Source organism: Plecotus auritus (genome assembly GCF_963455305.1).
Source record: "Plecotus auritus genome assembly, chromosome: 7".
NCBI classification, from domain to species: domain Eukaryota; kingdom Metazoa; phylum Chordata; class Mammalia; order Chiroptera; family Vespertilionidae; genus Plecotus; species Plecotus auritus.
In genome coordinates this window covers 76,092,020-76,109,899 of record NC_137774.1, presented here as the reverse complement: position 1 = coordinate 76,109,899, position 17,880 = coordinate 76,092,020, and the positions used below count along the sequence as shown (strand labels likewise).

General features: G+C 40.3%; 1 protein-coding gene across 46 annotated transcripts in view; it reads right to left on the bottom strand.

Moving 5' to 3' along the window:
* RBFOX1 (RNA binding fox-1 homolog 1) overlaps positions 1-17,880 on the bottom strand; it is a 2,122,525-nt gene that overhangs the window by 31,336 nt on the left and 2,073,309 nt on the right. For 41 of the 46 annotated variants that reach the window (XM_080678210.1, XM_080678241.1, XM_080678221.1 and 38 more), the window contains one exon: positions 8,525-8,589. In XM_080678210.1, the coding sequence (XP_080534336.1) occupies positions 8,525-8,589 (65 nt within the window). Of the gene's footprint in view, positions 1-8,524; positions 8,590-13,302; positions 13,346-17,880 lie in introns of all 46 variants that reach the window. The other 5 variants (XM_080678203.1, XM_080678215.1, XM_080678228.1 and 2 more) reach the window with 1 other exon arrangement.

Genomic DNA, 17,880 nt, shown 5'->3' with positions numbered 1-17,880 from the left:
AAATTAACTTCAAAATAGAAATCTACATGGTAAAAAAAAAAAAAAAAACGTTGCAAGAAATATCATACAAAACTGCTCACTTTAAAACAACCTGACATATCAAAATATAAACTTTGAAGGGCTGATAATAAATTGAAAGGCTTATTCAGCCCCTAACACGCACCTCCCCCTAAAAAGTTTTTCCATAAAGAAACAAAAAACAAAGCCAAAAAAACCACCATAAATTATTCATGGAACTTAATGGATTAGGTTAGCATATAACTTACCTATCTACACTAAGAAAAGAGAAACATGCAAATTGACCGTACCTCTGTTACACCCACAAGCCACGCCCATAAGCCAATCAAGAGTGATTATGCAAATTAACCCAACCAAGATGGCTGCGGCCACAGAGTGAGCAGGAGGCTTGGGTTTCCCCGGCGATGGAAGAAGCCAAGCTTCCTGGCTGGCCCTGGCCTCCGCTCAAAGCTACCAAGTTTCAATTATAGAAGATAAATAAATCCCAGATCCCAGGGCCTCCACTTGGGTTGCTGGGGGGCGTGGCCAGCCTGTAAACCACCACAGGCCCCTTGCCCAGGCCACCCCACACCCCAAGGGAACCCCCACTCTGATCCGGGACACTCTTCAGGGCAAACCAGCCAGCCCCCACCCGTGCACCAGGCCTCTATCCTATCTAATAAAAGAGTAATATCCAAATTTACCATCACTCCAACACACAAGATGGCTGCCCCCATGTGGTCAAAGATGGCTGCCCCCATGTGGACATAAGATGGCCACCACAAGATGGCCAGCAGGGGAGGGCAGTTGGGAGGGACCAGGCCTGCAAGGAAGGGCAGTTGTGGGTGATCAGGCCAGCAGGGGAGGGCAGTTGGGATGGACCAGGCCTGCAGGGGAGGGCAGTTGGGGGTGTTCAAGCCTGCAGGGGAGGGAAGTTAGGGGTGACCAGGCTGGCAGAGGAGGGAAGTTGGTGGCAACCGGGCCTGCAGGGAAAGGCAGTTGGGGGGGACCCAGGCCTGCAGGGGAGGGCAGTTGGGAGGGACCAGTCCTGCAGGGGAGGGCAGTTAGTGGTGATCAGACCTGCAGGGGAGGGCAGTTAGGGGTGACCAGGCCTGCAGGGGAGGGCAGTTAGGGGTGACCAGGCCTGCAGGGGAGGGCAGTTAGGGGCAAACAGGCTGTCAAGGGAGCAGTTAGGCATCAATCAGGCTGGCAGCGGAGTGGTTAGGGGGTGATCAGGCTAGCAGGCAGAAGTGGTTTGGGGCAATCAGGAAGGCAGGCAGGCGAGCAGTTGGGAGCCAGCAGTCCTGGATTGTGAGAGGGATGTCCGACTGCCCGTTTAGACCCAATCCTACCGGGCCTAAACAGGCAGTCAGACATCCCTCGAGGGGTCCCATATTGGAGAGGGTGCAGGCTGGGCTGAGGGACACACTCCCCATGCACAAATTTCGTGCACCGGGCCTCTAGTTATATTTTAAAAGGCTTGTCTATATCATACTCAGCTGAACAGGTTTGGTCACTATTCTACCTGAACTCTTTGAGTGATTCTAAACTGTTTCAAAAACCAGAGTTTTAGAGATTCAGGTGGATTTGAAATAATCTGTATATTTTTGGTTTCCTCAAAGCTCATTCTAGCTCTCAAGGGTTAAAGCTCTTAATTGACTATCTTATGGGAATATACAAAAATAAAACAAGAACATTTTATGTATTGCCCTCTATGTGTTGGATATTTCATAGATACTGTCCCCAAACTTGAAAACCACTCAGTAAGGTGGAGTCAAAAAAACCACATAACAGATGAGGTGGTCCCCACTGCAAATAAATGACTTCCTAAGGTTGCACCACTAAGATGCAATAAAGTCTAATAATTAAGGGCATAGATTTAAACTTTTAAGCTGAGCTGGTCAACTTGTTCAACTTTTCCAAGCTTGCTTCCTTGTCTGTAAAATGGAGGTGACAACATCAATCTTACAGGGCTAGTGTGTGAGCTCAATGACACTGTATTTGTAGGGCACTTAGAACAGTGTCTGTTACTTTGTAAGGACTCCATAAATAGCCATTGGTATTATTGCTATTATCATAATATTGTTATCATTATTACAAAGAGATGATTTAAATCAAAGTTTGGTTCATCTCCTATATCAAACTTCGTCTCCTGGTGTGGTATGTCAAGAAGTTGTAATCAATAGTGCAAATAATGAAGTCCTCTATTTCCACTTAATGAACATTAACAGCAGCATTGTCGTATATATTGAAAGTTTTATTAAAGAAATCTATTTTCATCTTGTAATAGGAAATTCACAAGCAATAAGTGTTTCTTTCTAGTTACCCTCAAGCTGTCTGGAATAATTAGTTTCACTTTCTCTTCCTGAGCAAACTTTAAACTAAAAAAAAAATAAAAATAAGCATATAAATAAAATTAGGAATATATAATCTACTATGTATTATATATACTAATATAGACATATATATGTATATATTTAATCCAGTGTTCTAATAATAAAAATGGACATATTTTTCTAGGCACTGAGATATAAAAGAATATAAATAAAGACATTAATGACTCATTTCTCCTACTTCCTACTACAAGTTAACAGAGCATCTTTTTTAAAATTGCAGAACCCAGGTGAGCTCATCAGAATATATGAAAATAGCAGAAAAGATTAAAAAACTCAAATCATTGACAATTTCAACAAGCCACAATCTAAGGAGGTGCAGAGTAATAACTATAGTTTGCTGCCAAACTTTGACTCAACAGGTTATAATCTGAATTCAGAATCTTGCCCTGGATCCTTGTCTCAGGTGGGGAGATGGCAAGAATACGCTTCCATCCTCTCTCAACCTCCATGAACTAAGTCCTCAGTTTCTTGTCTATCTGAGAATGCCATCATTGGCATCGCCAAATTTTACAATTTCTCACTTTGGCTTTTTTCAACAGTGATGTCTCAAAAAAGATTGAAAGTGTAAATAAAAGAGAAAGGTTACCATAGAGTTGCTGACTTTTATTTTGCCAAGTAAGAACATTAAAAATAAAACTGGGTAAGAGAAAAAAAAAAAGCTACCATTTGCTGCTGTCATCCATAAAAGAAGAGCTATTTTTTTAAACAGCATCTAAGAAAGAAGCCTGGACAAAGCCTGGGCCATTCCCCAGATGAGCTGACAGCCCTATTACATCGCACCTGTGTTCTTTCCCTGTCCTGGAAAACGAGTAATATGTCATCAGAGGCAGCCATCAGGCCTGGAACCGGCCTGGGGAGACAGTGCTTTAAACAAAGCACTAGGATAAGATCTTGAGATCTCTCCCTGCACAATTCACAGAGAATAGGGGGTTCCCTACTGCTCTGCAACCAGAAGCAGTTTCAACCTCTGGAACTTGGCATAGGTGAGAGGAATGAGTAAAACAATGGGAGTCCCTCCCTTGTCTGCTCTGCATCACCTGTCCTCATTAAGGGAGACCTATTACCCACAGATGAAGCAGTCTGTATTCTACCCCACAATAAGAAAAAGTACAATCATTTAGTCCCTAAAGTACAACAATATTTTTTTAAATTACCCTTTGTATTCACAAAATTACCCTGTAAAGAAGTAAATTAAATTTCCATTCACGATGCTCAGATGCTTTCCAGGCTGACAATCTCTTAATTTTTAGTCTGTCTCATTTGATAAGGACTCCAAATCAAATGCTGTATTATTTAAAATGCAATTGTCAGCCTTATTTTAACAACGGCTTCTATTATTTAACCTGAATCTAGGAGGTAATAAGTTCTCAAATACAGAGGGAGTAGCCTGCACTCAAGGAAAATAAACTCAAATCTCTTTACTTCTTCAGTTTAGATCAAACTTAGGAGGTACATTTGGCTTTAGTTCTATTTTCTGTAGTTATGCTTATGACAAAATAGTATAAGAAAGCAGAAATTTGGTCTTTTGCTACCTCTTTCCTTCCTTGCTTGCTTGCTTCCTTTCTTGTTTCCGTCTGTCTCTCTTTCTGTTCATCCACCTGGCCACCTATATAATCTGTGTATGTTTTAAACTATCATCTATCTATCTACCTTTCTATTCATCCATCCATCCACCCACCTATCAATCCATCTACCCATCTTTGTGTGTGTATATATATATATGTATATATATATATATATAAAACTATCTCTATCATCTATATAATTTAAAATAGTAGACCAGCTTCTCCACGACCCCAAAGGCATGCCTACTTATCTCTGTTGAGTTTTTAAAAAGAACTACTAATTTACTTCTCTCTTAAACAGCACCTTTTATTTGTGAGTTATGAGTATCAGAATTAAACAGTATTCTAGCATGTGGCTTGTGACTACAGCCTGAATATGACCCGTCCTGGCCACATTTTATTAACATTTACCTAGTTACTCTAGTGAGTCCTTCCTGAGGTCCTAAGGCACAGGTAAGTGTATGTGTATTGTACACATGTATGTATGTCAACACACACACACATATATGTATAAGTATACATATATATTTCAATTGCAGAGAGCAAGATAATTGATATTATGGCATTTTCATTAGATTGTCTACTAAGTTGAACTTGCCATCACACCATGTTTGTCCTACAAAAATAGAAATTTCATATGGTATAGTCTAATATTGCCAATAAAACTTTAAGATCTCAAAAATCAAACAAACTAAACGGGGGAGAAAATAAACAAAGCCCAGTTGCTTGCTGTCTCTTTTGCTCAGTCTAGAGTCATCTGCACTGCCAGGTCTCTAATTGTATGTATAAAGCTGCTGATGTCAGGGATTCTTAAAGGAAATGCATCTTACATGAAAGAAGAAAGGGTCCCTGGTAACTATCAGTGCAATGGGATCATTATGAAATTTCTGAGTGAACCACTTTGTATCACTTTCTTCTCCAGCTGGTCTGCATCTAATTCCCTTCAGTCCTAATGTGGAGGAACGTTCTCATGCACTGGTTGTTAGATGTTAGGATGTCAGCAAGCAGGACAAGCATGACAAATACCTGCCTTTCCGAAGAGTTCACATTTTCATCCAAGCTATGTACACACCATAGGTATTTCCCCAAACATTTGCAGCATAATTCATTGAACAGGGAATCCTCCCCCACCCCATCCCCTTGTTTGGCTGCTCCAAGATGCAACAACTATCAAGTCATAATACACAAAGAAACCAAGAGCCAATCCGTAGAGAGAAGCCTGGCCCCAGGCTAAATCCAAGCAAGCCATTCCTCGAGCTAATGTGATGATGGACCTGTCAAATCCAGAACGTATCACGGACACATCAGCAACACCAAGTGGCATGCAATGACCAGATGACCGTCGGCCCCACTGCCATGCTTTCATTGGTTCAAGCTCAGAACACAATCTCCTTTGACAGTTTGGACAGTTGGCTTTTCATAAATCAAAGTCAGGTTGGAAATAAAGATCTGGTGAGGTCAAGTGCTTACCAAATATTTCCTAAATGCCGAGGCAAGTTGTTTGCCTATTCTCATTAAATGCATCAAGGAGACTATAAAATTACCTAGTCCAGTCAGGTCTTTTTCTTTTGGGGAAATCTCTGCCCACACCAGATGGTCTTCATTCTGGAGGCCAGCATTCAGAAACTCTCAGATGCTCTAAGATAATCAGCATGTGATAGTTTAACCAAGAAAATGGTGGGCAGAGAGTTGCAAGCTGCCCATCAAGGACCTTCTGGGCAGTCCTGAGGTTACCTGAGTTCAATATTTTTCAAAAGTATGAATTTTTAATTTGATGAAAGCTTAATTTGTGCTGATAAAAGGTAAAATTCTACCAACTGGGGACACCAAAGTTCTTTCACTTTCAAGACATCTGAAATGACTCATGGTTACAGGGCAGGTTGTTGCAGTTCTTTTTGGAACAGGTTGACAACTATGGACATTACCAAAACGTTCTAATTCCTGCTGATTTTACCTCCTATTTTGGAAAGGTTTCTTTGGGTTAAGGAGTTTTTCTCTTTATCTTCTAGAGAACAGGAACTAAGAATCAATCACTACTGATATTACACTAGGATTGTGTTAAAATAAAATATTACACAACTGTCCTAAGATAAATTCTAGATACTTGGCATCTTCAATCTAGATTAAAAAGCTATTCTGATAACTTCACATTTTCCCCAAAACATGTGTCTTCTATAAAAGGGTCTTTCTTCACCTTACCTGTTTGCTAAAAGTAATAGGGAAGACCACCATTTCATAAATACACTTTACAAATCAAACCAGAAATATCATTTTAAAGACTGTTTTCTGGTAATTTACCTATTACTGCATTTACCTCAATGCTATATTTCCATATGTGGCATGTGTCTTGCTTATAATACAGTTAAATAGGGTTGGTAACCAATTTACACAGCAAGCAAGAAGACCTAATGTGCAAATTTTTTAATGAACAGCAAGAGGCCAATTACATGGACAAGACTATTACCACTGAGTTTGTTTCTTCAACTGAAATGATTATACTCAAGTGGGATTGTAAAGTTATTCAAAATTTACCAATTCAAGAATGAGGGCAATTTTTCAGTAAGACATGTTGCCAATGAGAATCTTAATAAAATTAAAATAACAGATTTTCATACACATATTTGCATATATGGTGCCCCCAAATGCAACAACATTTTAACTTAAGTTTTAGATGAATACAAATGGAGACGGACAGATCCTTAAGTAATTCTATCTAAGAATAGTGTTAAACATTATTTTTTTTAATGTCTAGATTGGTCTTATTGAAGAACGCAATTTAAATGAGATCTTTGTAATTAACCTTGTTTTCAACTTGGGGATAGATGCACTTATACTGAGAAGCAAGATAAAAATCCCTCCACAAATAAATCTGTTTAAGATTCTTATAATTATACAGCAGGCTTAAGTTACTATGATTATAATTACATACAAAGTGGGTGTTTGCGAATTTAGCATCTAGAAATATTTTCATAAAAATAAGGATTGTAGATAAACCACATTACAATTGATGCTTTATGAATCTTTGGTGTGCAGAATTTAATAGTGTTAAGCCTTTTCATTTGTAGGATAATCTTAAATACTTCAAGATTGTCAACGTTTTTATTAACCTACTGACCCTCTCCTTTTTCCTAATCCAGTGTCAAAGTGTATCGAAGATAGCAACTTACATAAAACCTATTTTGCATCTTAACAAGTGATTATTGGGCAACTGCATAATTTATGTATTTGTATCTGAATCTTGCCAATTGTTTGAATCTCTTTGGAGGCTCCCTCCAGCCTTGAGGCCTTGCTATGGTTGTTTTTAAGAATATAGTAATAATACCTGCATATAAGCAGAAGGCAGATCTCAACTCTACCTTGACAAAGAGCCACTTTATTACATGTGTATGCATGTGGTTTTCAACGTGCCGCTCTTAGGGCTCAGCAATTTCCTTTGCTTTATTAGACCTCAGAAAAATCCTGTAGCTGCAATGAGCTCACAACACGTCTGTGAGGAATGGAATGGAACTGCAGGGAAAGCACCAGAGCAAACCCAGGTAGGAACCCAGTCACAACAGGCCAGGGAGGAGGACCAGTGGCTGCCGACTCGTCCCATTCAAGATCAAATACATCTCCTTGCTTACCTGTCTGACCCAGCATGCCTCAGCCACACATGCAAATTGTTATCATCACTGCTTTATTCATGAAACATATTTTTAAATTAAAGGAGTCATTACCCAAAATAAGCACCCTCAGTGACATTTGAGCATGCAGAGCATCTGAACATTCACATTTATGTCCTCAGGAAACAGAGCCAACGCGTTGCATTCAATATGGAAACACACACTTTCTTTTTTCAAGGCACCTAAACAGAAATAGCTGTGGCTTGTCGTTTCAGGAACCGAGTCATCTGTTAAGCCTGAGTAATTGGTCATAAAGCTCTTCCACACCAACCCTCCCCCACCATCCATTATGACTTATGCATTTTTTAAACCCACTCTGTCTCTTCTGCTGCCAGTCTTAGGGTGTGGTGTGCATTACAAATAAAAGTCGGCTTGTCTTAGTAGGATTGGACACTGGATGTTGCAAAAAGAACCAATCTACTTAGGAATGCCAGCTACGCCTCCCTCATTCCTTTATGATGGATTAAATAGTGGTTTACTGGGTGTAAAGAGTTATAACAAAGGGAAATGGGTTGCTTGCAATCAAGGTAAGCCTGCAGGATCATCTTCTGTTTTCTTCATCTGAGCTGGATGAGACCATGGTCTTCCAGAGAAGACCATGAGAAGGTTGCACAGGGAGTGTGCATGTACATGCAAGGTGTGCTGTCGCAAGGACTGAAAGATCTATACACAAACAAAACATACCATTTTCTTTGTGTCTTAGCAAAGAGGGCGAGAGTTTGGAATGAACTGGGCATCGCTGTCTCTAAGTGGCCCTCTTTGTAGGCTCACGTGGGACCTAACTTGGTGGGTGCTGCCTACCCAGATGTCATGCATTTGCATCAAGACTGGACACAAATCTCATCTCCCCACCAGCTGAGTTAATTTCCAAGTAGCTGTCAAGCACAAAAAGGAGGACCCTTACCTGTCACTGTAGGCAGCTGCAGTGGCTGGGGTAGGCTGGGCGTAGCGGTATGCAGCATAACCACCCTAAAACACAAGGAGAAAGTGAACTTAGAGATGCCAGGGAGCCCGACTCAGGGATGCCCCATGGTGAAACTACACCAGAACAGCAGTTACCCAAATCTACCAGTCTAAAGTGGAGGTTAATGAAAGCTTAGTGTCAGAGCGGAAGTACAAAAAACACACCAGAGAGACAGGGGATTGGAGACCAACCCCAGCCGGATGTTAAAGGTTAGCAGGTGTAAGCATATCCCCAAGGGAGAACCCAGGTACCCTTTGAGGGACATGTACCTAAGAGTTAACAGTGATTGTCTTGGGATGGGGAGGATTATGGGGAATTATTTAAATACTCTTGATACTTTGCTGAACTTTCCAGATTTTCAAAACTGATTATACTTTACCTTTACTTATTAACTATTAACTTACATTTTATTCAAACAGTCTTTGATTACTTCCTTAAAAATCCAGTATAGGTTAAACTACTACCCTCTTTGACTTTTATATTTATTTATTTTTAAACCCCTTAGAAGGCAAGCTTACTAGTAATCTCTTGCATATATACTTGTTTAACCAGTAAAACAATTAAAGAAGACAGTCCTTAGCTTTCTACATCTTACATAATTATTTTTAAAAGGAATGGTAAATGCTTCTTAAAAATTCCGTCTTTTTGGCTAAAGATATCACAGAGATTCGGATGGGGAATTCGGTGTGGAAAATATGATAAAGGATTCCAATTTGTAAATAAAATCATTAAGAGAGAAAAAAATTTGAAAAATAATTAACATGTAGTTGTATGTACCAGTAATTGCAATTGTTCAATTAAGCAGAGGACAAGCAAATGGGCATATTTGAAAGGAATGTGTTCAGCAGAGCATTGATTATCAAACTGTGAAAATAACAGAGCGTCTTGCTCAGCCGACCAAGGCGAGACATCAGCCACCGTAGAATGATCTCAGCACAATTAACAAACAGGCTCCAGGCTCCACTGATAAGACAGGGACCATTCAGGTTCTAATAGGAATGCAGTCCCACAATCCTCTGCGGGGCAACTCGGAACAGGCTACTCTGTCCAGGGGCACTTAACAGCAAGACCATGGATGTGCCAGAGGGTATCTAAGAGTAGAATTGAGAGTAGAGGAGTTTGTTACATTTGGCTTCATATCCTATAGGGGAAAACCAAGTAGGATAGGAGGCAGATGAAGGGGGAAGCTCAAAACTCATCTTTTAAAATGTAGATTAAACTGGTCTCAATAATTTATTTCTACCTTCTACCACCCACAGCTCACTTTCAGAGGAATTTTGCCATCACTTACACAGCAATTCTAGAAAGCTAGTTTATCCTTACACAAGTTTGTTCTTCGGATCAGTCCTGGAGGAGACAGATCCAAGACATTCTGACAGATAATCAGCAATAATCTGGAGCCAGATAAAAGAAAAAAAGTCTCCCTTGAAAAACAATGAAAAAATAAAAAACAAAAACAAAACAAAACCAAAAGAAAAAGAGGTCTTAGCCAGACACCACCTGGTGTTCCAAACACCATGTTCTCTAATTAGGAGCGGGGAAACTCATTAAATGTGCTGAGGAGTTGTAAAACCAAAGCCGTTGTCACACCAGCACCAAGCTCAGACACAGGCTGGTGGGCTGAGGGGAAAGAGGTCACCAGATTTCTGGAGCCATTCTTTTCATTTGCCTGTCCATCTCTGTGGTTTTCTTGATGCATCCAGAAAGACACGGGTGTGCAGGCCTGTGCAGTGCACTTAATGAGGGAGGAGGAAGGGGCTGGAATTGGCTAGCTGATGACTAGGAAGCATTAGCTGCAACCAGCTGAAAGCTTTGAGTGGAGAAAGTGTGTGTGTGCATGTGTATGTGTGCATGTGTGTGTGTGAGTGTGTTATTTTTGTCTCTCACTCCCAGAATAAAAAAAAAAAATCCTGCCAAGATATTTGCATCAAATGCCATGTCAATCATGCTTTGGTGACTGTGAATTTGGTCTCAGCAAAGATTTTTAGCCACGTCCCACTTGCAAATCCTCTTTGTTTGAACTCTGTACGTCTACCTCAACTTCAGCAGTAGTTTTCGTCAATGAAATTAGGTAACGAGTTTGATAAGTGGAAATAACTATGGCAGTGCACACAGGAAGTAACTAACATGAACCTCACTGAGCACTAGGTCCATATTTATTGTATGAACCTAACATGGATATGTGTACACTGGGGATCCATCCGCACAACAGACATGCTCATCTATGAAGCTTTGAGAGGACCTGTCCTCTACATAGTTGAATATGATTTGGCCATTCAGATGTGTTTCCATGCAATACTGGCACCAGTGGTCAGTGCCCTAATGCTTATTTTTGTTCATTAGGAATTTGTTTACAACCTTTCCAGATTCAAGAGTCAAGGCCATCATTTGCTAAAGTCTGTAGAGCCAGTGGGAAGATGTTGACCTTGATCTGTGGTCTCCTTGCTGTCCAGTAGACCACCTGGTGATGATGGAAATGTCCTGTGTCTGTGCTGTACGATATGGTAGCCACTCATCGGTGACTACTGAACACTGGAAATGTGGCCAGTACAACAAACTGAAATTGTAATTTATTGAATTTGGGTTCAATTGAATATAAATAGCCACACGGGGCTGGTGGCCACCCTAGTGAGTCCAGGTCTATGTGACCCCTGAAATATGTAACAATTTGGGAAAAGGAAAGAGCTAGGTGGCCTAATACCTGCACATCTATCTACTTCATTGCCTTCTGGACTGTTTTTCGTCTGTATAAAATCCATATTAGGGGAATAACAGAGTTGTGTATTAACTCAGTGTCTGTGTGCAAATACTGTAAAATTATCAAAAAATACAAATTGCTTTAATTTGCCTTTCTAACAGGTAACTGTCATCAATTTTATTGCTCCATATTTTGCAGTTCGCTGAGCATAGCCAGAGCTGCTGCAAGGTTCTGTGCTAATGTCTGAAAAAGGAGAGCTCACTTTCATTTGCTCTCACCAAACCGTGTCCATGTTGAAACTGGTCCTCCCAGATCTTGGGACGAAAATGCATCCTTGACAGTGAGATTTTTCCCACTACCAAGGGAAAAAGGGTGACAAGCACAACATAGTTCTACACTCCCTACTCATAAGACATACTCATTTTTCACATGCTGGACAGCAGCAAAATATAAATGTGACCTTATATGAAATATAAATTTTAAATGGCCCTTATAAATTGCCCCTCCCTCCCCTGCCACCACCATCGGATGGATGTAGCCACCTAAGATAGTGGCTCACCGGGTCAGAAACATTTCCTTTGTTACCGAGACCCCTGGAGGTCCTATGGGGGAAGTTACTGATTAGGAATCTCTAGTGATGCCCTAATAAAGTATTTTCAGAAGTGTACTTCTGGGATACTAATAGTAGCAGGGAAAGGGAAGGTACCTGAATCAGATAGGCTTGGGAATTACTTAATTAAACAGTATGGAAGTGGTTGCTCTATTTGTGGAACTTAAAGCAATGCTGACGAGCACCATGGATCTCCACTGCACTGCAAAGTAGTTTGACAAAGGGAATCACATTGTTAACTTTAGAGAATACTTTTTGGAAAAAGGTGTTCTACTATCCAAATGGTGAATTACTTGGGGGAGGTGAAACTTGAGGGGGTTGGTGGGGACCTGGGATGGTTGGGACTGTGATGGGCTTGGTCACAGACACATCTCCTTCTCTCCGAGGATATCCCAGGATCTCACTTTGTACAAAGCAGATAGATTGGTGTATATATAATGAACTCAACATTTTATGTCTGAAAACAACATTTACAAGGACATTTGCAAGATGAGAAACTTAAATATAAATCATTATTCCCTAATTTATCTGCATTATACATTCAGCTGTTTTTGAAATGTGGCAAGTTTTCTTGAAAGGTAAAAATAAAAGTTCATGTCACGAATTTTAATTAATTTGTCCTCTCTTAGTTTCAAGTACCCCCTTTTCATAATAGAGTTCTTATTAAAATGATTAATTTTCACAGTAAAAAATGTACTTTCTTAATGGACTTAGTACTGAACAAAAATGATAATTGCAGGTTATAGGAAAACCCATGTCATAAAACTCCCACTGATTACCCTAGTATTACATTCTTCTTTCATTTTATTTGACAGTTTTAATGTTGGTTTTAGACCAAATTTGGAGACTCAACCATCTATATTCAAATGAATGTGGGGCTCTTTTTCTTCCTGCAAATTTATTCATTTGGGGGTTGCTTTGGCAGTGAGAGGTAGGTTTGGAAGCTATAGCAATGGGTGTGAAACAAATTTATAAGAGCCCACAATGAAACCATGAAGAAATATATTAGTTATCCTCAATACTAGATGCATAAGAGGTTTTTATTTTATTTTTTTATTTAACCATTCCAGGTGACTCCTGGAACCTACTAAAATTTTTCTTAGACAATTGGTTCAATGAAACCCTAGAGTCCTTTTTCACTGAATTTATATCAATTGAGACCAGATGCATTTTAAGAAATTTATAGCCAAGCCAGACCCCCATTTTGATACACTCATAATCTAGCAAAGGGGAAATTTGAGGATGATCATCTCCATTCTTGGAGAATTCACATCAAAACTGGAAAATTCAGTTCAGTCTTTCCTCCTATGTTAGAGAATATCTCCCTCCCTGGAATGGTCTTGTTAGTAAGATTTCACAGCAAACCCACAACCAGAGTGATGAGTTTTTCCACCAGTCAGGATTTCATACCTGTAGCAATTTATTGCCATACACAGGCTCTTGATACACTACTCTATAAGGAAACAGAAATGTAATGTTTTCAATGCAAAAATGAAATAAATAAAAGAAAATGCATAAGTCAGACCGAAATTCCAGAGCAATTCATTTACAAGTTTGCTTCTCTTCACTAAGACCTGGAGTGACCCATGGAACCAGGAGAGGAACCAGTGCCAAACAATTCTAGTTGCAAATTTCTGTAACTGAGAGAATCAAGAAGAGGGAGATGGGATCAAATAACTCACTGATTTGTGTTCTAACCCATGTTTCTTTTTAAAGGAGGAAGAAAAGATATTTTCATGGCTTTTTGTCCTTCCAAGCACATTCCAATAGTTCAAGTTAACTATTTTGAAGTTTCTCTCTTGAGCTCATGATTGGAATACCTGAGGATTTAACTTCGATGCCAAATTATTGAGGAAGTTAAGGTGACAGTACAGTAGCAACCATAACTGTATCAGCATCTGTGTTTCTTAAATTTAATTTTGACTAAAATCAAAAAGCACAATTGTATTTCATAAATTAATGAAGCACATGGAAGCTACCAAAGCTACTTTGAATAGATATGACTAGAAAAATGATGTGTGTGTGTGTGTGTGTGTGTGTGTGTGTGTGTGTGTGTGTGTACATGCGCATGGGTCTAGAAAATATATGTGTTGTTAACATGTTATTACTTCATTCAAGTATAACACTGACAAGATGTCAAAAGAACCAAGGGACAGATGGAGGTGATTTGTGGATGGGGGAGTGTTTCATGGGTGTGGCTAATCTTTCATGTGTGGTTCTAGTTTGAAGTGAAATTTCTAGTCCTAAGGCAGACCTCCAGGTGAATATTTTAAGAGATTTAGGGACCTGCCTTGTAAAGGTGTATATATACAATGTGTTCCCCAAAAATGTATACATACTTAAAAGCTGGTAGCTCAATTTTGAAAATGAAATGTATTTTAATAAACACTGCCTTTATAATTTTGGGGGGATATATATATGAAGAGAGAGAGGGGGAGAGAGAGAGAGAGAGAGAGAGAGAGAGAGAGAGAGAGAGAGAGAGAGAAGAGAGAGATTCCTAGTGAAATGATATCACCTATTTTCTAAAAAGAAAACATTTCTGGTTTGGAAAAATAAGGTGAGGTAATAGGTAATGAGACCGCTCCCTTATAGAGCTGGGTGAAGAGAGGAGGTGAGGCTGAGTGTCTGGTCTTCACCTATATAGATGCTTAACTTTCTGGTGGGCTGTCACCTCTCCTAGATGCCCAATGCTGATGCTGAGGGTCTCACACTGGAAACAGGGTCTCAGAATAACCACGTGGGGTTTTTATTTGGAGAATTTCCACTTTGCAGTTTTGCATGATCCTGAAGCTACTGAGCTCCACCAGCGGTGGAATGAGGACACCTTTTTGCTTTAAGATCCATGGACAGCAGAGTGACGTGAATTCAGAAATAACTGTATTTAGCCATGGTGTCAACCAGTAACTGTCATGACAGAATTTAGGAATGATGTGAAAATGTGCTGGAATCTCATCGACACATTTGCCAGGCAGTCTCAAGGTTGCATTGCCTGTTAGGAAGCTTGGGGCTCTCCAAATACAAGGGCATGTGGTTAACATTTGCTTTATCTGCCAGTTCCCTCTCTCACTCTCCCTCATGGTCTTCATTTCCCTTCTTCCCACTGCAACTCCACTGTCTTACTCTAGTTTCCAGTCAATTCCCTTTGACAGCTCTGTTGTCATTTCCTTTCCATTTTCGATAGCTACCCTTTGATCAAATGCCCCATTCTTTGACATCTCCCTGCGTGGATTAAGGTAAGTGTCTTGGCTAAGATCACATAAGCAACACTTATTTCCCACTCCCTGATCAATTCTGGCTTCATGAAGGCTATAGCTCCACCCCTAAGTGTGACAGATTATGTCTCAGGTCCAGGCAACTTAGTCTTCCCACTTCACCTTTCTAACCACTATCATACCCATGTGTCACCTTTACTGTTATTGATTTTTTCTTTAAGTTGACCCACTTTTTAATGTAGAAGGATTGATTTAAATGTCCACCACTAAGTAATAACACCGGACTAGTAGATTTAATATGCTACCTATGTCAACTAAATTCCCATCTTTTGACATAAGTGTGTGTGAGTGTGTGTGTGTGTGTGTGTTTGTGTGTGTATGCATGTGTGTGTGGGGGGGGGGGCAGAGGTATGTTACCAGGTGGAAGTGACCCAGATGTGACCTTTTCTAGCTTCCTTTCTGACTCAGAAACCCCCTACTTCCTCTCTGAGGAGTGGCATCCACACTGGGCCTGAACATGTCCTGTGTGGTGAGAGGCAGTGTTTCTCCTGCTTGGCTGGGCTCCTGCATAGGATGCTTTTTTCTTTGCCCTCAGCCTACACACACTTCCCTGGTGTTTGCTTTAGCTCCCAGCATCTCTGGCATCTCTGAACATCTCTCCCTTTCTCCCCAATCCTCTCTGCTCTGAAAAATGAAGAAGGAGCTAATTCTAGGTAGGAGGTTGTTGCTTGCCAGTTGCAGGGGGTCCTGCAGATCTCTCAAATCAGAAATGCCTGAGGGCTCCCATATCAGGAGGGAGGGTTGGAAAGACCTTGAACAACAAAGAGGAGAAGGGGCAGGAGAAAGTGGGATGCGCAGAAAAGGGCAGTCATTCTGGTGTAGGAGCTGGCATCCTTTCTGCTGAGTTGCTGATATGCTGCCAACGCTGTGAATGTCTGAGCAGAAAGAACTGGAGAGCAGATTCCCCTTAACCTCTTAAAAGTAACCAAAGCAAGAAGCTTGCTCCTCTCCCAATTAAATTACAAAGGAATAGCTGGTTGAAATCTATTAGAAGTGAGTAAAGTGTCCAACACACATCCCAGGTCCTCTCCGGATTGCCTTAAACCTATTTATTGTGCACTATTTCTAACAAGATGGAAGGAGCAAGCCAGAAACTTCCTTTAAATGGAACAGAACTTCACATGCTTTACTAAATTCTTTAATCATCATTTCTTTAAGAAATGGAGCTCTGGGGACACATCCGCTCATCAGAACATACCAGTATCTCAAGGGAGGTGGGATAGAAGCTTGAAAAAGCACATTCAAAGTTACTTCTAGCCAGGATGAATCCTGCTTCATAAATTCTAGAGTGCAGGAAATACTCCTATTTTTTCCTCGCCCTTAAATCAACTTAAGGCCAACCATGAACCCTTGCTCTGCTGCTATAATGGGGTGGACCAGTTCACCACTGTCGCTCATGTGCACACACCACCCAGCAGCAATATTCCAGAATTGCCATCTTCTATAGAACAAAAAAATTCAGGAAGGTCTGCAAGGTCTGAGCTACCTTCTGGAAAGAGGACAGAGAAATGTGCTGGGTAAATAAAACTTAAAGTTCATATTTCAGCTAGTTTTTCCATCACCTAATTATCTATTTGGAACGCCCCCCACGCACCCCCTCCCTGAAAAATCTTACTAGCACTATAATAGGAATAGTGGGAAAATGTATAAATTTTTTTGGCTACTAGGGTGGCTTGAAAAGAGGGAGAGGAATAGTTTTCTAACTTAAATCTTAATTTTTTTAATTTTTATTAATTTCAGATAGGAAGTGAGAGAGAGAGACAGAAACATCAATGATGAGAGAAAATCATTGACTGGCTGCCTTCTGCACGCCCCCTACTGGGAATCGTGCCAGCAACCCCGGAATATGTCCTTGACTGGCCACAGGCCAAAGCACTATCCACAGGCCAACGCTCTATCCACTGAGCCAACCCAGCTAGGGTGGAATAGTTTTCTAAACTTAGAAACCAGAATACTCAGGACTTGAAGTTACTGAAATAACTCCTTTCATCTATACCTCACTCAGATACCTACAGGGGCTGTACTACTGAGCCTGGTGTTCTTTGCCCAAATATGATGAATTTGTGGGAAACAAAAGCTCTTAAAAAAACTCAAAGGGGTTTTCTGGAGCTTTCCTTCCTCAATGGAATTTCTCTTTCCACCTTAGAGTGGATGTTGGTATATTTTCCCTCTTCTAACTTTCTTGGCTCTTTCCATTCACCTCGTTCTTAGGGATTTTCCTTTATCCCAACCAATAAAGATCTACACACTATCAGTTACTCTCACTAGTCATTCTATTTGTTTGTTTGTGGACTCTTACAGCTGTGCCTTCAAGAAGCTTCTACTTCCTACTAGATAAAAATCTATGAAGCAAGAGAAAGAGGCTAATTTGAAATCTCCACAGAACAGTTTCAATTAATAATTCAATTCTTTATTAGGAATAAAATAATGCAACAAATTATTGTCATTTTACAGAGAGGTGAACTAATAAATGATAACTAATATAATAATAAGCTTATGTAACATCCACATTGTTCTCCCCTGGGGTAAGTGTTGATGAAGATAGTTCTCTTTTTGGTGGATTTTTTCTTTTTAAAATTTCTTCATCCTTTCTCTACTCCCTTTAATTTCACACACACACACACACAAAAAAAAAACACACACACACACACACACAAACAACCCCCTGCTGTGGCCAGTATGGCTCAGTTGAGTGTGGACCCGTGCACCAAGAGGT